The following is a 19,435-nucleotide window of genomic DNA, read 5'->3' as shown; positions in this document are numbered from 1 at the left end:
CTCCTATCAGCCTTGACCCCATGGGGCTAGGATCTGTGTCCCACCTGTCTTCCCAAGACTGAAGACCTCTCAACGCTCCTCTTGGGGAGGGGTTCTGGTGTCACCTACAGAGGAGGTTTACCTAGAGTGCCTGTTTCGGGGTGAGGGGGGCGCGTTGGGCAGGAGGGCATACCCAGAGTCCTTTGCTCCTCGGTCCCTAAATCCCTTCCCACAGTGAAGTTCGACCCCCACTGTCTTGTACTTCCCATTCACCATCTCACAGAGCTCCAAAATGAGGTTTCAAACAGGAAGTGGTAGTAATAATAGCAACTGGCAAATCTTTTCTCCCAGCCCCCTCCCCTTGGACCTGGCGCCCTGCACGGCTCATCTCACCAAAAGGGAAGCTGAGACTCAGACGTGAGAAGCCCGTCATGGGAACTCACACTGGCCCCAAGTTCACGGCTGCTTTACTTACTAAGTGCCTACATGAGCCAGGCATTGGGTGGGATGACAGCCTGGGGAGCCCACGCCACCGCCGTCCACCGATCAGCCTTCGGTGATCTGCGCCAATTACTGAGTGCTGTGTGCGCCTGGCGCCCGGCAACGCGCTCTGCACAGTTTAGCTCCTGTAATAGCACTGTCCCTTGGGGTGGGCGCACATCTGTAGCCAGCCCCCTCCAAGGGGAGTTAAGGCCAGCTCTGTGAATGACCAGAGTGAGAGCTGACGCCCGCCCCCCAAAACAGTCCTTTCTCCTCCCGGCATCTGTGTGTCTTCCACACAAGGGGGATGTTGAAAAGACGTCATACGCAGCTGAGAACAGCTCTGGGCACAGAGCAAGGGCAGAAGGGGAAACTGAGGCTCAGTAAGACCAAGGATGCCTGGCCGCTCCAGCCTGTGCCCCACCCATAGTTAATCAGAGAGGCCAGACGTGCCTTGGTGCCCTCCCCCCTTCCCTTCACAGCCCGGGGTGGGAGTGTTGTGATAACCCACAGCCCCCATTTCCTCCTGGCCAGGAAGGAGCCAGGCAGAGGAAGTATTAAGAGGAGTAATATAAACACTTCCCCCTCCCCCCCGCCGTGGCAAGGTCTAGAAGGGGCAGCGGCCACCACCCTGAGCAGGCCAGCCAGCCGAGCAGCGCTTGTACAAGGGGCAGACGCTGGGAGGAGATGGGCTTGGCGACGGAGCACGGGAGCCCCTATTCACGGGCTGGGAGCAGCTCCAGGGGCTGCTGGTACTATCTGCGCTATTTTTTCCTCTTCGTCTCGCTCATCCAATTCCTCATCATCCTTGGCCTCGTCCTCTTCATGGTCTATGGCAACGTGCACGGGAGTACTGAGTCCAACCTGCAGGCCACCGAGCGCCGGGCCGACGGCCTGTACGGCCAGGTGATGGGGCTCACGGCTTCCCAGGCCAACCTATCCAAGGAGCTCAACCTCACCGCCCGCGCCAGGGATGCAGTCAATCAGATGATGCTAAACGCCCGCCGAGACTTGGACCGAATCAATGCCAGCTTCCGCCAGTGCCAGGCTGATCGGGTAAGACCGCAGGCTAGACTCTCACCGTGGGGACCCCAGGCTGGTCACCTCACCTCTCTGAGCTTCACTTTCCTCATCCATGAAGACGGGGACATTTTGCATGACAAGCCCATGTAGAGAAATGATGCGTATTTTGTTACTATGTCTCATGCAATATTTGGGACTTTGTTGTTGTTGTTCAGTCACTAAGTTGTGTCTGACTCTGCAACCCCATGGACTGCAGCACACCAGGCTCCTCTGTCCTTCGCTATCTCCCAGGGTTTGCTCAAACTCACGTCCCTTGAGTCAGTGACGTTATCTAACCATCTCATCCTCTGCGGCCCCCTTCTCCTTTTCCTGTCAGTCTCTCTCAGCATTGGGGTCTTTTCCAATGAGTTGGCTCTTGGCATCAGGTGGCCAAAGTATTGGAGCTTCAGCATCAATCTTTCCAATGAATACTCAGAGCTGATTTCCTTTAGGATTGACTGGTTTGATCTTCTTGCAGAGTATTTGGGACATACTTAGACTGAAAAAAAAATGATTTGTGGTCTATCTGGAATTCAAGTTGAACTGGGCATCCAGTCTGTTACCAAACATAGACACTATATACATACTTAATATGTACACAGCACCCAGAAGGTGCCAGCATACACAAGCTGCAAATAAGAGCTGACTTAATAAACCACACAGAGCGTTGAGTTCTGCATAATTAGTATGAATGGCCCAGGTCTGCCCGAGGCTGGATGTCTCCTTTGGAAATATTATTTTGTCACTGAATGCTGAGAGGTAGGAAGAAGCTTTAAAGCCCCTTTGCAGAGGGGAAATGGCCACCTGATGTGAAGAACTGACTCACTGGAAAAGACCCTGATGCTGGGAAAGATTGAAGGCAGGAGGAGAAGGGGACGACAGAGGATGAGATGGTTGGATGGCATCACCCACTCAGTGGACATGAGTTTGATTAAGCTTGGGGCGTTGGTGATGGACAGGGAAACCTGACGTGCGGCAGTCCATGGTGTTGCAAAGAGTCGGACACGACTGAGCGACTGGACTGAACTGAACTGAACCGAAGGGAGGAAGTGGTTTTTGGGAGGCAGGGGAGCAGAAACGGCGCTTCCCTTGTGGCTCAGCTGGTAAAGACTCTGCCTGCAATGAGGGAGACTTGGGTTGGGAAGATCCCCTGGCAAAGGGAAAGACAAGTGAGCAGAAACAGTTACCCCTGGGTCTTGTGGAGACTGTCACCCCCTTCACACCCTCGGCTCCTGTCAAACTCACTCAACAAGATCCCCTGGGGTTTCCCTCACACACAGTTCCTCTGGGGCGGTCCAGCTCCCGGGAGACACTGAGGATAAGGATGCCTCCTCAGGCTTTGGCTGGAATGGGGTGAGAGATGGGGTGAGCAGGAGAAGGCAAGTTTCTGGGGGATGAGGGGACAGCCTCGCTTTCCCCCACAGGAGGTCTCTGGGCTGTTTGGGGGCAGGGGACAGCCCCAAATGGGAAGAAAACATCTTTTCTGGGGCTTCAAACTACCCAGTCCCTGCCCCTGGGCAGGAAGGACGTGCATGCCCCACCCCCATGAAACTGCCCAGTCAAGGGCGGTGTCTCCCCCTCATACCCCCAGGACAGGGCAGGCCCCCCTCAGACCCGCAGAATGGGGTGAGTCCCCCCTCAGAACCCGTCTGAGGCAAGTCCCTCCTCAGACCTCAGGGCAGGACCAGGTACCCGCCCAAGAGCCCCCCAGGCCAGGGAAGCCCCCTCAGTTCAGGGCGGTCTTCTCAGTTCCAGGGAATTGGCTCATTTGGATCTTTCAGGACACAGATGGCCTTCCGGTCCAGGAACTGTTAGGAATCGCAGGATCGTAAAGTTTTATAGTTTTGTTTTGTCTTTTTCTTTTTTCCTTTTTTTTTTTGATCCCACTGCACAGAGATCTTGAGGCTTCCCAGGTGGCTCAGTGGTGAAGAATCCACCTGCAATGCAAGAAATGCAGGTTTGATCCCTGGGTGGAGAAGATCCCCTGGAGGAAGAAATGGCAACTCACTCCAGTACTTTTGCCTGGAGAATCCCATGGACAGAGGAGCCTGGAGGGCTACAGTCCGTGGGGTCACAAAGAGTCGGACACGACTGCCCAGGGATTTTAGTTCCCTAACCAGGAATTGAATCTGCACCCCTTGCAGTGGAAGTGTGGAGTCTTAGCCACTGGGCCACCAGGGAAGTTCCTTTTTTTGTTGGTTTATTTTTTTATCATAAAGTTATAGACTTGCATATCTTTGAATCCCAGATGCTCCCATCATAGAATATTAGAAATCTAAGAATCTGGATCTTCACAATTTTGAAATTTGAAAACCATAGCTTTTTTTCCCCTTTAAATTGACAAATTCTTCTTGCCTGGAACCCGTCAGGATTTTCTCCAAGGATCCCCAGAAAGTCAGTGCTAATGCTGGGGAAGAGCCCCACCCTTTCCACGGCAGCCCCATCTGTCTGATGATAGCGAATCTTAGCCGCTGGACCACCAGAGAAGTCCCAGGATTTTATTTAGAATTTGTAATAATATCTTTTAAAATTTTTATTTTATTGAAGTACATTTCATTTACATGTTGTGTTAATATCTATTGTACAACAAAGTGATTCAGTTACACATATGTATACATTAATATATTCTTTTTCCTATTTTTTCCATTGTAGTTTATTTATAGGGTATTAAATATAGCTCTGGTACTATACAGTATGTAATAAACTTTTTGATGGTCAAATTGTTCTGAAACAGGCCACTAGGAATCCTGCGTTCTGGCTCCTGTGTCTTTTGACGTAACTCCAATAGTCTTTAAGAGCTTCCTGGCTTTATGTCCTAACAAATACTCCAGAAAACACTTCAGCTTATTTATACTTGTTTACTAATCGGTGAGTTCTTTTCCTCTTAGTTCAGGGCAGCCACAGCTGCTAGAAAGTGAGGGAGGGACTCCTGAATTGCTTCAGAAAGATGTGCCTGAACACTCCCTGACAAGAGAAGGTACTTTTTTGTATTGTTAGGTTGTGTTTGCTATTGTTGTTTAGTTACTAAGTCGAGCCCGACTCTTTGCAACCCCGTGGACTGTAGCCTGCCAGACCCTTCTGTCCATGAGGTTTCCCAGGCAAGATACTGGAGTGGGTTGTCATTTCCTTCTCCATCAGATTGCATTAGTTCTAAGTACATGTTATTCTCATCATCTTGGCATCTGGGAACCTGTAAAGAAGCAGAACTTTTGTATTTTGGGGAGTCACTTCCTTCAACTAGAAGAAAACCTCTTTCTCATTTCATCTTTGGATCCAACTTACACCCTTAGATCTTCCCTTTCTGTAGTTAAAGCTTTTGAAAACAGCACTTCCAGAGCCCTTTTTCCTTTTTAAAATTAATTTATTAATTTGGCTGTGTGGGGTCTTAGCTGTGGCACATGGCATTTTTGATCTTCATTGTGGCCTGCATGATCTTTAGTTGTGGCATGTGGGATCTAGTTGCCTGACCAGGGAACAAACCTTGGCCCCATGCATTGGGAGGGCAGAATCTTAGGCACTGGACCACGAAGGCAGTACCTCCAGAGCTACTTTTGCTCTCCCCCACCCCCAGGTCATTAGCACAGGGTCAGCTTCCAAAAGGAGGAAGGACAAAAAAAAAAGAGAAAAGCAAACATTCTTCACCCCTCTCCTATCTTTCCTTGTTATATTTCTACAGAGGCTTCTGTTTCAAAGTTTGAGAGGCACGCCCTTTGTTTATAAAGAAAAGTTACTTATAAAATTTTGTCAAGTTAAAATGCACAAGCCATGCAATTGACCCATTCAAAGTGTACATAACAAAAAAAATGTAGATGAAAGAGAAAAAGTGTACATAACAATGATTGGGGTAACCATCGGTTTGATTTAGAACTTTCATTACCCCCAAAAGAAAGTGTATCAGCAGTCACTTCCCTCCCCCGCCCCCAGCAGCTGCAAATCTGCTTTCTGTTTCTATGGATTTACTTATTCCGGATATTTCATTTAAACAGAACGGGGCACTGTATAACCTCTTGTGTCTGACTCCTCACACTCAGCATGATGTTTTCAAGTTCATCCACGTTACTACATGTGTCAGTGCATCATTCCTTTTTTGTGGCAGAATAACATTCCACTGGGCGGCTGGATCATGTTTTATCCATTCATCTGCTGATGAAACACTTGGGTTGTTTCTACCTTATGGATGCTGTGTCTACCGCTGCTGTGAATATTTGGGTACAAGTTTCTGTGTGAACATAGACTTCCATTGCTCTCAGATGTATATACCTAGACATAGAATTGCTGGGTCATAGTGTGATTCTATGGAAAATAGATGGGGAAACAATGGAAACAGTGACAGACTTTATTTTCTTGGGCTCCAAAATCACTGCAGATGGTGACTGCAGCCATGAAATTAAAAGACGCTTGCTTCTTGGAGGAAAAGCTATGACAAACCTAGACTGCGTATTAAAAGGCAGAGATATTAGTTTGCCAACAAAGATCTGTATAGTCAAAGCTATGGTTTTTCCAGTAGTCATGTATGGATGTGAGCATTGGACCATAAAGAAGGCTGAGCACCAAAGAATTGTTGCTTTTGAACTGTGGTGTTGGAGAAGACTCTTGAGAGTCCCTTGGATTGCAAGGAGATCCAACTGGTCAATCCTAAAGGAAATCAACCCTGATTATTCATTAGATGGACTGATGCTGAAGCTGAAGCCTCAATACTTGGCCACATGATGCAAAGAGCCAATTCATTGGAAAAGACTCTGATGCTGGGAAAGGTTGAAGGCAGGAAGAGAAGGGGACAATAGAGGATGAGATGGTTGGATGGCATCACTGACTCAATGGACATGAGTTTGAGCAAACTCTGGGAGATGGTGAAGGACAGGGCATGCTGGGCATGCTGGCAGCCTGGCACGATGCAGTCTGTGGGATTGCAAAAAGTCAGACACCACTGAGCAACTGAACAACAGTGTGTAATTCTATGTTTAGCTTCTTGGAAAACTGCTAGACTATTTTCCACTGTGGCTCCATTATTTTTACAGTTCCACCAGTACTGACTGAGAATTCTGTTTCTTCACATCCTCACCAACACTTGTCCCTTCTTCTTTGTTTTATTTATGGCCATTCTATATCATTCTGAGGTGATATCTTATCATGGTTTTTATTTACATTTCCTGATGTCTAAAGGTGGTGAATATTTTTTGATGTATTGGTTGACATTTTGTATGTCTTCTCCGGAACAATGTCTATTCAGATGCTTGGTCTGTTTTGCAATTGGCTTGCTTTTTATTATTAATTTCTAAAGAATTTGCTTTTATATATTCTGGTTACTAGTCTCATCATCAGACACATGATTTGCAAGTATTTTTCCCATCTATGAGTTTTTTTTCCTTTCTTGATGTTGTCCACTGAGGCACCAAAGTTTTTAATCTTGGTGAAGTCCTAGTTAGCTGTTTTCTCTTTGGCTGCTTGTGCTTTTAGTATCATACCTAAGAAAACATTGCTGGGACTTCCCTGGTGGTCCAGTGGCTAAGACTCCAAGCTCCCAATGCAGGGGGCCTGGATTCAATCCCTAGTAGGGGAACTAGATCCCACATGCTGCTACTAAAAAACCCACAGGATCCCACATGATGCACCTAAGACCCGGAACAGCCAAATGAATAAGTATTTTTTAAAAAGAAAAGGAGAGAAAGTACTGCCAAGTTCAAACTCAGGCAGAGTTAACACCTAAGTTTTCTTCTGTGGAATTTTTTAGTTTATGCCCTTACATTTAGGTCTTCGATATGTTTTGAGCTAATTTTTGTATATGGTGTGAGTTAGAAGTGAAGTGAAGTGAAGTCGCTCAGTCGTGTCCGACTCTTTGCGCCCCCATGGACTGTAGCCTACCCGGCTCCTCCCTCCATGGGATTCTCCAGGCAAGAATACTGGAGTGGGCTGCCATTTCCTTCTCCAGAGGATCTTCCTGACCCAGGGATCAAACCCAGGTCTCCTGCACTGCAGGCAGACGCTTTAACCTCTGAGCCACCAGGGTGTGAGTTAGGGGTCCAGATTTATTCCTTAGTATGTACCAGTCCAGTTGTGCCAGCACCATTTGTTGAAAAGAATCATCTTTCCCATGAAATAATCTTGTCACCTGTATTAGCTTGCTAGGACTGTCTTAACAAAGTACCACAAATCAGGTGGCTTAAATAACAGAAGTTTATTTTCACAAAGCGCAGGATCAAGACGTTGGCAGAATTGTTTCCTTCTAGGGCTTCCCAAGTAGCTCAAAAGCTACTGCAATGCGGGAGACCTAGGTTCAATCCCTCGATTGGGAAGATCCCCTGGGGAAGGGCATGGCAAGCCACCCCAGTATTCTTTCCTGGAGAATTCCATGGACAGAGGAGCCTGGTGGGCTACAGTCCATGGGGTCACAAAGAGTTGGACCCGACTTGAGTGACTAACTCACAGGACCGCCAGGGAAGGAGCCGTTCCATGCCTCTCTCCTGGGCTTGCAGATGGCAGCCTTCTCCCTGTGTCTTCAGGTCACGTCTGTGCGTGTCTGGGTGTCCAGATTTCCTCTTATAGGAACCCACAGTCACTGTGAATTAAGGCCCACCCAATGACCTCCTCTTAATTTAACCTCCTCTTTAAAGATCCTCTCCAAAAAGATTTACATTCTGAGGTCCTGAGGATTACGACTTTGACATGGAAATCTGGGGTAGGGGACAACAATCCAGCCCATACTAGCATCCATGTTGAAAACCTTTTTTTTTTTTTTAAGATATTTACTTCTTTATTTTATGGCCATTCTGGGTTTTGGTGCTGCATGCAGGCTTTCTTGGGTTGCAGCGCTTTCCCTTGTTGCAGAGTACAGGCTCCGGGCACGCAGGCTTCAGTGGTTGTGGCACGCAGGCTTCGTTGTCCCTTGGTATTTAGGATCTTCCAGGGATTAAACCCATCTCCCCTGCATTGGCAGCCGAATTCTTTACCACTAAGCCACCAGGGAAGCCCTTAAACATCTATTTTTGATTGGCTGTAAATGTTTACAAGATTCCTTCAGGTTATACAATGCATCAGTGTATAAAATATTCCTTTTTATTGCTGAACAGTATTAATCATAAAGCTTTTTTTCCCCCCTAGTTGACTAGAATGCGTAGGGGAAAGGGTGGGATTTTTTTTAACCTTTTTTTTTTTTGAATGAGAGGTTCTTTAAATTCTATAATGTTTTACAATTTTCAAAAGTTTCACACATATGATTTCATGTAATCCCATAATAACCCATTTAAAAAAAAAATTTCCAGCTCCTGTATTGGTCCTTCCCTCTTCCTTCTCCCCACCGGTAACCACTCGTTTGCTCTCTGTATCTGTGAGTCTGCTTTTGTTTTGTTATATTCACTAGTTTGTCGTATTTTTTAGATTCTGCCTATCGGTGATACCGTACAGTGTTGGTCTTTGTCACGGATGCCCTTCAAGTCCATCTGTGTTGGTACATATGGCAAAATTTCATTCTTTTTTATGACTGAGTAGTATTCCATTGTCTATAATTGTAACAACTTTCGAAGCTCAGACCAGCATCCCCTGTAAAGAAGCTACTGTCCTTGTGAACTGTGCCAACACAGACCACCTGGTTGACAGATCTGGGTCCCCCGTCGCAAGGGTCTGGGCAGGCCTGGGGGCGGGGGGGTCCCACAGGTGCTGGACACCGACCTCTGTCTTGCGTCCCATTCCGGTAGGTGATTTACATGAACAACCAGCGATATATGGCTGCCATCATCTTGAGCGAGAAACAGTGCCAAGAACACCTCAAGGAAGCGAACAAGAGCTGCGATGGTGAGTGGATGAGGGTGAGAGTCGGGGTTACGGGCCGTGGAGAGCAAGGTGGCAAGATTCCCCGCCCAGTCTCTTGGCAACTGCCCCCCTTCCTGAGTCTTCTGGTCCTATACCCCTAGCTTTGACCCTCACGCTGACCCAGAAAGCCAAGACACTGGAGGTGGAGCTGGCAAAGGAGAAGTTGGTGTGTACCAAAGACAAGGACGGTCTGACAGTGGGCAAGCGAGTGGCAGAAGAACAGCTTGCCGAATGCGGCAAAACCCGCGACCAGCAACAGCAGGAACGGCTGCTGGCTGAGGACCGGCTGCGGAAGGTGCAGGCCTTCTGCCTCCCCCTGGACAGGAACAAGTTTGAGACAGATCTGCGAAACCTCTGGAGGGACTCCATCATCCCGCGCACCCTCAGTACCCTGGGCTTCAACTTGTACCATCCCCTCGGCTCGGAACTGCCTTCCATCCAGAGAGCCTGCGACAGCCTGCCCTCCATCATGACCTCCAAGGTGGAAGAGCTGGCCCGGAGCTTGCGGGCTGGCATCGACAGCGTGACCCTCGAGAACGAGAAACTCCAGCGCCAGAAACTGGAGGTCGAGCAGAGCCTGCGCGCCAGTCAGGAGGCCAAGGAGAAGGTGGAGAAGGAGGCGCAGGCCCAGGCTGTCAAGCTGCAAACTGAATGTGCCCGCCAGACCCAGCTGGCCCTGGAGGAGAAGGTGGCGCTGCAGAAGGAACGGGACAGGCTGGCCAAGGAGCTGGAGGAGAAGAAGCGGGAGGTTGAGCACCTCAAGTTGCAGTTGGCAGTCAGCAACTCAGCCCTGGACACCTGCATCAAGACGAAGGTGGGTAGGGGGCCCTAGATTCAGGTTGCATTGGAGGGACGGGTCTGGAGGCCGAGTTGATGGTGATGTTGAACTTGGGTTTGAACTTGGCTTTTTTTTTTAACTTCTTTTTGAGGTTGGCTTCCCACTGTAGATTGGTTTTGTTAGGACTCACTTGAGAGTTTCACTGATGTTAGGATTGAGGCAGAGCTTAAAATCTGTATCAGTACTGAGAAAGGGGATGGGGTTAAGACTGTAGTCAGAGGTAAGTTGTCCATCAGGTCCAGGGTTGAGTGAGGGGTGAATCTAGAACTGTGATTCCTTTGGGACTGGGGTGAGTTGAGACATTGAGGGTGGATTTAGACTTGAGGCTGGGATCACACATGGGTGTCCATGAGTCTAGAATGGCCTTAGGATTATGATCATGTGTTGACACAGGATTTTATTGGCATTAGGACTGCAGTGGAGTTTGGATTGGGAATGATATTAAGAAAGAGATAAGGATTGGGGTTGAGTTTAGGAAGGCGGTGGGCCTCAAAATTGGCTTAGCGTTAGAATTAGGGACTCATTCAGTGTTGGTGTCAGGGTCAGGATGGATTTGAGTTGAGTTGAAGGATCAGAGGATGCTGGATTAAGGATTGGAAGTGACCCTGGGGTCAGCATGAGGGTTAAGGCAGGTCACAGGAAAGGCTTGATGTGGGTGCTAAACTAGTGTTTAGAGTTGGGTCAAGGTGAATTATTGGTGACTCCTGGGTCTAGAGCTGGTTTCGGTTAAGGTAAGGGTTTCAAGTAGGATTTCAGTAGTCTTAGAATTAGGTTGAATTTGGAATATGGATTGATTTTGGATTGTGAGGAAAGGTTAAAAGTTGGGTCAGAGGTTGCATGCAGAGTGGTCATTGTACCTAGGTCAAGTGAAGAGCGAATCAAGGATTTCAGTGGTTTTGGGATTGCATTGAATTAAGGCTGGAGTTGAGGCTTAGGTTCCTATAGGCGGTTGGTGGGGCTAGAGATGCTTAGAAGTTTGGGGCTAAAGGTAGATTCAGCACTTCATGGGCATTAAGATTGGGGTTGGGATTGATCATGGGTTAGGAGTTGAGACAAAGTTGAGTTTAGGGTGGTTGGTTGGGGTTGAGTTGGGTTGGCGTTGGGATATATTTGAAGGGAAGGATTAGGTGATCCTGGGTTAGAGCAGGGATATACCAGAGTTCCAGTGAGGGTCAGGGTTGGGTCTCGTGTAGAAGCTGGGTGGATATTGATCTCGGGCTGAGGTTGGTTAGAATTCTAACTCAGGTAGAGGCTGAGGTCTAAGGTTGAGTTGGGGTTGAGTGTGGTATTGGGAAAGTATTTATGGGTGGTCATAGGGGAATACAGGACTGGGGCTCAGAGAATGAAGTTGTGGAGTAGATTTTTCACAGTGGCTGGGACTAGGGGATGGGTTATGGTCGGGGTTAGATGTAAAGTAATAGATCAGATTTGTCAATGAGATTGGATTTGATTCTAAGGGAGATTCTGTTTTCAGGTTAGGATCCAATTTTAGGTAATTGAGTTCAGAACTGGTTTTGAATTTCAGGCTTGTAGGAATTCATTTAGGGTTGTTTGAGGGATGGCCTTGAGGATGGAAGTCCAGCTGGTTTGCAGAGCGGATCAACTTCAGTCTGGAACAGGGCTGGATTGGCTGGATAGACTCGACTGGGGCCACGGATTGGAATCAGGTTGGCACTGAGGCTATAGTGGAGACCGAGGCAGGATCCCTGCAGAATGGGGTCTCTGGGGGCTGCCAAGGGGAAGTCAGTGCCTGGAGCTCCCAGTCATTTCAGGGCAGATGGCTGCAGGTGATTATATAGCCGTCATCGTATGTGTCCTTCTTGCATGGGTATCTGTCTGTTTCTCTGCCCTGGAAGGAACTCAGGTCTCTAAGGGTGTAGAAAGGCAGGAAACTCCCTAGGACTTGTGTTTGGGAGCGCTGGCCTCCACCAACCTGCCTTCACTCTTCTTTCCACAGTCACAGTTGACGCAGCTGACGATTCCTGGGCCAAGACCAGTGGCCCCTGCCCCCAACCCTCCACCTATCGGTGAGTGACAGAGGGCAGGGCCAAGATGGGGGGTGGATTCCTCCTTGTATCCCGGGTTGCCAGCCCATCCCTGGCCCTGGAGGCAGGGCTACTAAGGCCCCCAGTTAGCCCTGACCCCTCCCTCTTTTGGCAGACCCAGCTAGCCTGGAGGAATTCAAGAGAAGGATCCTGGATTCCCAGCGGGCCCCTGCCAGCAACGTCTTGGTCTCAGCCAGGTGAGGCTCTGGACTGTCTCAGACTGACGGTGCAGTCTCAGGGTTTGAACAAGGCTGGGTACAGGACAGGGGTGGGGGGGCGGGGGGCTCATATCACAGTTTGTTCCTTAATTGAGCACTTGCTGTATATACCAGGCCCTGTGCTGGCACCTTTGGCTTCCCTGGTGGCTCAGATAGTAAAGAATCTGCCTGCAATGCGGGAGACTCAGGTTCAATTCCTGGGTCGGGCAGATCCCTTGAAGAAGGGAATGGCAAGCCACTCCAGTATTCTTGCCTGGAGAATCTCATGGACAGAGGAGCCTGGCGGGCTACAGTCCATGGGTTTTCAAAGAGTCGGAAACGACTGAGTGACTAACACTTCATGCTGGGCCCAGGGTCAAAGCCGTGACCAAGACACATACCGTTTCATTCATGAAAGTCTCTGAATAATGGGCCAGAGAGACAATGAAGGAGGCAGGGTAAGAAAAATGACCGAAAACCTGCCGTGATTGGGTGCTGACTGCAATCTTGGCATAGTCCTAAGCACTCTGTCCATTTAACTCGTTTAATCTTCAGAATCTTAACCCATGGGTGAGCTACTGTTACCCCCACATTCTGGAGGAAGCAAATGAGGCATGGGGCGGGGGTGTGCGTCATGCCCCAGGTAACACAGCTGGGACATGAACCTAGGCGATCAGACTCCAGACAGGCAAGGGAGAGCCTCGGTGAGGAAGGGATCTTTGAGCTGGAAGACGGACAGGAGCCGACCTGGGGGACAGCAGCCGACCTGGGGGACAGCAAGGGAGACAGTCCCTGCAGATGGCAAGAACTGCCGGAGCAGAGACGAGGGTAGCAGAAGTGAACGTAGCCAAGGAAGGGTAGCAGGGAGAACAGTGTCTGAGGGTGACCCTGGGCCTCTCCCTCCACCCTTCTGAGCCACACTTTCTAACTCCACAGAAATGTTGGGGGTGGTGAGGGTCCCTGAAATCATCTTCCCAGATGTTGCAGTGGTAACGAGCCTGCCTGCCAATGCAGGAGATGCAAGAGATATGGGTTCCGTCTCTGGGTCGGGACGATCCCCTGGAGGAGGAGATGGTAACCCACTCCAGTATTCTTGTCTGGAAAATTCCATGGACAGAGGGGCCTGGCTGGCTATAGTTCGTGGGGTCACAAAAGAGTCGGACATGACTGAGCAACTGAGCATGCACACACACACTCTGAGATTCAGGGTAAGAAAATACTTTGCTGGCTGTAAAGTGCTGTCCACGACTGGCTGGAGCAAGGGACCCAGAGCCTCAGTGGGGAGCATCACGGGTGCCTGGCACATGACCAGGCCATAGCTCCATGCCTTTGCCCCCCTCCCCTCCTCCCAGGGCCCTCTGGCCTGGGACAGTCATCCTTTGGACAACAGCCTGTGCGTCACGGGGAAGGTGACTCAGGCCACGGCCCCTAGAACACCCTGTGCTCCCACAAGGAGTCAAGGATTGGCTTTCCATTTGCAGTTTATGACCTGAGGTTCAGGGAAGTGTGTGGAATTTTTTTCAGATCCCTCTGACCCCAAAGCCTGTGCTGTCCAAGCTTTTGCCTTGTGGCTATCATCAAGCTAGATCTATTTCAGCCCCAGGGTGCTAAACAAAGCCCATAGGATCCAAAGGACTTCCAAAAGTCTGTCACTAACTCCCCAGAGATCTCCACACCCAGCTCCATCTTCACTGTGTCTCTTCTTACATACTCCCCCTGACGGGGAACTCACCCCCCTTCAGAACGGGTCCCCTCACTCTTTGAATAGAGTTTGACCCTGCTTTTTGAACAAACAGAGCTTTCCTCTCTCCATCTTGGCCTGAAGCCATCATGGCAAGGAAGAAGGTTCTATTATTATCCCCATTTCTCAGAGGAGGGAACTGAGGCCCCAGGGAAGTGATCAGCCCAGGGTCATGCGTCAGCAACTCAGGGTTGGAGCCAGGCTCACCATCCAAGCGTGTCTGGGTCCCAGCTGAGAATGGGGAAGCTCTTGACATTGTTTACCCCAAGTGACGCACCGCACCCCCCTCCCCTCCGAGGAAACAATGTGTGCTTAAGCCTGGCCCCTCCTGCTTCTCTCTGCAGCATCGCAGGAAGAGCCTCTGGCCCACGGGCTCCGGCTTGATTTGCCTCCCCGTGAGAGAGGGGCCAGGGACAGGCAGGCTGGGGTCTTCAGCTCTGGGTTTGAGTCCCAGTTCATCCAGTCTCTCACTGGACAAGTTGTGAATGACTGAACTGTAACATCTGATTTTTACAGGCACCCAGTAGGGAGGTAGATTCGAGGCAGGCTTCAAATCACCCATCCCGTGGTGGGGACTGTTGATTGCTTTTCCACTCTTATTCCTTCTGGGCCTCCAGAAAGCCTGTGCTGTTGCTAAGTCACCCCCATGCATCCCAGATCCTTGCAGCTTGCCTGTGCTCACAGAGGGAGGGAACACCCAGGCCTCCGCCATGGCTGGGCTTGAGAACAAGGTCATGCTTTTTAACTGAACGTTGTTTTCTATTAGTGCCAAAAAGTGCTGAAAGCGTCAGTTGCTCAGTTGTGTCTGACTGTTTTTGCGACCCCATGGACTGTAGCCCACCAGGCTCCTTTGTCCATGGAATTCTCCAGGTAAGGTACTGGAGTGGGTTGCCATTCCCTTCTCCAGGGGATCTTTCTGACCCAGGGCTCGAACCTGGGTCTCCTGAGTTGAAAGCAGATTCTTTACCATCTGAGCCACCAGGGAAGCCAAATGTTCCAGCTTTCCTCTACTTAGTAAGACTGAGCTTCCTTTGGAGATCAGTTTATATAATTAAAAAAAACACAGTGGAGGTGAAGACAAACATTAAGTAAATGTTGGTTTAGTGGCTCTGTGGTTGAAGATGGAGAAAGTCACAGTATGTAAGGTTGAAGATGGAACTTCAGCCCTGACTCTAAGCCAGGCAGACAGTAAGTGTCGATTCAAGTTCACTACTACCACTATGACCATTCGTTTTATCGTTCAACCCATATTTCTTGAGCAGCTATTCGGTGCCAAGGACACAGGGGAGAATAAGGCATAGATATTCAAATTCCCACACCCTGTATGAATGCCAGGCTAGTGGGGGAGACGGATAACAAACCAGATGAATGAGCTATGACAGGGCCCCTTGGTAATGAGTGAGACAGAAAAGGGATGAGGGAGCTTGAAGAGGTTGGAATTTTCCACCAGGGGTAAGGGCGGGCTTCACTGAGGAGTGATGTGTGAGCAGAGAACTAAAAGTGAGGGAGGAGCCAGGAGGGGATTCCCTGCAGGGTGCCCCAGGCAGTGAGGCAGCCTGTGCAAAGGTCCTGAGGCAGGACCATCCCTGCCTGGTGAGTTTGAGTGAGGAGTTGCGTGTGGCTGGAGTGGAGTGATGGAGCGGGGAGTGGGAGGAGGTGAGGTCGGGGTGATGGCAGGACAGATCAGGCAGGGCCTTGGGGCAGTGGTGAGGACTTTGGGAGCCCTGCGAGGGGCTGTGAGCAGCAGAGGACATGATCTGACTCAGGTGTTCACAGGCTCTGTCTGATTGTTGTTCTGCGGGGTGAAGGCAGGAACCTGGGACCAGGGTGAGGGTGACAGCCCTGGTCCAGGTGATCAGTGGGGCTTAGAAAATGGCCAGGGACAACCCTCCCTTGCAGGTTGGTGGGCAGGAATGGTTAAAGAATCTGATCTCTGTCAGGGCTGGATCGAAGCCAGTGGATCCTGGTGAAGGACAGAGGCTGGAGCTGGTTGTGGGGGGACGGGGGGAGGGGGGGTTCGGAATCTACGAACGTGAGGCTGCGGGGGCCCCAGGGAAGAGCCGGGGAAGGAAGGGAGGGTTGCCAGCGGAAGCAGGACTTGGCTGAGGCCCCCACCTCCCCCATCAGGAAACAGCCTCCGCGTCAACCTCTGACCCCTCACGGGAACCTTTGCCAGGCCAAGGAGGGGGAAGGGCATTCCAGACAGTGGGACGGCTCTGGCAGAGGCAAGGCGGAGGGGCAGTGTTGAAGGGATGGCTCTGAGAATTTGGGCGATGCTTGGACAGGTTTTGATTCCCAAGTGGGGAGGTCTGGGAGTGGGGGGCGGAGTGGGTGGAGCCTTGAATGCCGGATACAGAAAATTTGGCTTAAAAAAAAGCTGTCTTTGTCCTGAGGGTGCAGAGGAGCCAGGGAAGCCTGTGAAAAGGGGCAGGCTCATTAGAAAAACCTTCCTGGGAGTGAGTGAGGGGCTGGCTCTAGGTCAGTTCTGTATGGACTAAAGAGGGAAACTAAGGTCCTGCCTGGGGAGTCGGGGGTGGGGGGTGGAGGGGGGACTGGGGCGGCAGGGACTTCGGGCAAACTCCCAGGATCCCAGGGCCTTAGGGAGCAAAGGGGAGAGTCAGACAGACTGCAGCAAAACCTGGAGGTGGCCTCTTGGAACCCCAGTCTTGTCAGTGGTATAACGGACAGGCACACACCTCAGTCCCACAGAGGTTCAACAAGACGAAATCTAAGGGGAGGTTGATACTGGTGTCGACTAAAAAAATGCACAACGTTAAATGCGAGTTAAGTTTTATTTGGGGCCATGTGAGGGCTGCAGCCCAGGAGACAGAAGATCAGGTAACTGAGCAACGGCTCCAAAGAGATAGGGAGAAGACGGTACATATGTGATTTTGGTAAAAGGGGCGTACATGAGATCAAGCACATTTTTTTTTGTAGAAAGCTTCTGCTAGTCACGAGAAACAGCTGTCACCATGAAGGATTTTAGTGCTTTTCTAGATATGAAGAGATACAAGAATTGGGCTCATAAAATTAGCTCCTGAGAATATATAACTATTAAAGACCTGTCCAGCCAGCTTCTGGAGCACAGAGTACTTCGTTTCTGCTTTCTCCTCTGAGCTTCTTCAGGGGGTGTTGGAGGTCAGCAGCTGCAGTAGCACATGATTTAATCCTTGTAGAGGTAGATGGCAGTGCCCACAGCAAGTGCCAATTTGTGATTGACACCGGAAAGACCCCTAGGGTTCTTGGGAGCTAGAAGGGGCCCAGGGTAAGAGGCAGGCCCAGGCGAGGTTTGTCCTGCTGTCTGCCTGACCGACTGTTGTATTCTCATCTCCTTCCTGCTCCAGTGGCTGAGGAGGCTCCAGGCCCCGCTGACTGAGGGGTGGCCCGACTCACCTGTCTGGAGACCCGGTGCAGCGAGATGCCCGCAGCGTGGGACGCAGCCAGGGTGGCGTCAGATGACCTCCCGCACACACGCCAAAGTGGGCGCCCTGGGCGGGCGTCCTCTGCTCACCCTCGCCCACACCCTCCCTGCACACCCCAATACTCTCACACAGACTCACACCCACACCACACCGTCCCTCACTCCTAGACACCCTGACGACATCACAGATGCAGTGACATCACATGGACAGCTTGGTGGCGTCACACGGAGACGAGGCGATGACTTCACAGAGACACGCGGCGACACCACACACGCAGTTTCTGCCTAGCCCCTGCCCAAAGTCACCCCTTCGTGCACCCAGGCCAAGGCGCCCATCCTATCCCACTTGTTTAGAGCATTTTAGTGCTCCGGGTCTGAGGAAGTGAGAACAGGAAGACATTCACCTTTGTCCTCCCCTGAGAGTTTCTAGGCCCCCCTGGAGAGGGAATGTCTCTGATCCAGGGGCCCCCTCAGAGCCCGGGAGGGGGCTGCCCCTTCACCCTTTCTTCCCCTACACCCAGTCCTGCCTGTGGCCCGTATAAATGTTAGTAGCACTAAATAAATGTTATCAAAACCCTTCAAAGTCTCCTGAGTCATTATTTTTGCTTTGAAAAGGCACCACCAGGCTCTGAGTGGCCAAAGAACTAGCAATAAGATGAAAGTCGAAAAACCCCATCCCCAGCATCCCCAGAACAGAAGACCTGGAACCTGGAACCTACATGGGTGGACGCCGGCTTCCCTCAAGACGCAGGCATCTCTATGCACATGTGCGTGCTAAGTCACTTCAGTCGTGTCCGACTCTTTTCGACCCCATGGACTGTAGCCCGCCAAGCTCTTCTGTCCTTGGGATTCTCCAGGCAAGAATACTGGAGTGGGTTGCCAGGCCCTTCTCCAGGGGATCTTCCTGACCCAGGGATCAAACCCGCATCTCCTGCAGCTCTTGTGTTGCAGGCAGATTCTTTACCACTGAGCCAACGGGGAAGCTCCAGGCATCTCTGTATGTGAAGAGAAATGGCAAAATCATATAATCAATAAGGGTTATATGAAATGCCTTACAAAGCCCCACATTATGACAGCGATAATACGAATTTAGTGTTTCTTTAAAATAGCAGATTTTTTCTATTTTTTTTTAAAGCAGAAATTGAGAAAGCAGTTTCTTTCTTTTTCATTTTTTAATGTAGTATAGTTGACTGGGGCTTCTCCTGGTGGCTCAGCAGTAAAGAATCGCCTGCAATGCAGAAGACGTGGATTCGACCCCTGGGTAGGGAAGATCCTCTGGAGGAAGCAATGGCAACCCACTCTGGTAGTCTTGCCAGCAGCATCCCATGGACAGAGAAGCCCTTGCATCCACTGGGTCGCAAAGAGTCGGACATGATTGAGCAACTGAACACACATCTCACACAGTTGATTTTTAATGTTGTGAAAGTTTCAGGTTTGCAGCACAGTGATTTCAGTTATACATATACATACCTATATTTAAAAAGCAGTTTCTGGGACTTCCTTGGTGGCCCAGTGGTTAAGAATCTGCCTGCCAAGGCAGGGGACACAGGTTCGATCCCTGGTTCGGGAAGATCCCACATGCTGTGGAGCAACTAAGCCTGTTCACCGCAGCTACTGAGCCCGAGTGCCCCAGAACCCGTGCTCCACAGCCAGAGAAGTCACCACACCCTGAGACTGCAGAGTGGCCCCCGCTTGCCTAACTCGAGAAAGCCCGTGCATAACGAGCAAGACCCAGTGCAGTTAGAAGTAAATAAACAAATAAATAAAATTTTAAGGCAGTTTCTTAAATAAATACAAATCAGTTTCTGAAAAAGCAGATTATTTACCTGTAGCTTTTGTTTCTGGTGGAAATGGCACCCCACTCCA

The 19,435-nt window shown here is 50.1% G+C and overlaps 1 protein-coding gene across 1 annotated transcript; it reads left to right on the top strand.

Annotated features, from left to right (window-relative positions):
* The first annotated feature begins 1,049 nt into the window (after window positions 1-1,049).
* On the top strand, window positions 1,050-18,148 carry LOC122440705 (plasmalemma vesicle associated protein). Its single transcript, XM_043467260.1, has 6 exons — window positions 1,050-1,515; window positions 9,213-9,309; window positions 9,429-10,141; window positions 12,123-12,192; window positions 12,326-12,407; window positions 17,493-18,148. The coding sequence occupies exons 1-6, from the start codon at window positions 1,147-1,149 to the stop codon at window positions 17,497-17,499; spliced, it is 1,338 nt and encodes a 445-aa protein (XP_043323195.1). The 5' UTR covers window positions 1,050-1,146; the 3' UTR covers window positions 17,500-18,148.
* The last annotated feature ends 1,287 nt before the right edge of the window (window positions 18,149-19,435 follow it).

This window comes from Cervus canadensis, chromosome 4 (genome assembly GCF_019320065.1).
Source record: "Cervus canadensis isolate Bull #8, Minnesota chromosome 4, ASM1932006v1, whole genome shotgun sequence".
Lineage (NCBI taxonomy): Eukaryota > Metazoa > Chordata > Mammalia > Artiodactyla > Cervidae > Cervus > Cervus canadensis.
The sequence above is the reverse complement of the archived record's forward strand: the minus strand, read 5'-3'. Positions and strand labels throughout refer to the sequence as shown.

Coding starts and splice junctions, on each gene's coding strand:
- LOC122440705 (XM_043467260.1), top strand. CDS start 1,147: ATGGGCTTGGCGACGGAGCACGGGAGCCCCTATTCACGGGCTGGGAGC. Junction 1,516..9,212: donor GCCAGTGCCAGGCTGATCGG/GTAAGACCGCAG, acceptor CCATTCCGGTAG/GTGATTTACATGAACAACCA. Junction 9,310..9,428: donor AGCGAACAAGAGCTGCGATG/GTGAGTGGATGA, acceptor CTATACCCCTAG/CTTTGACCCTCACGCTGACC.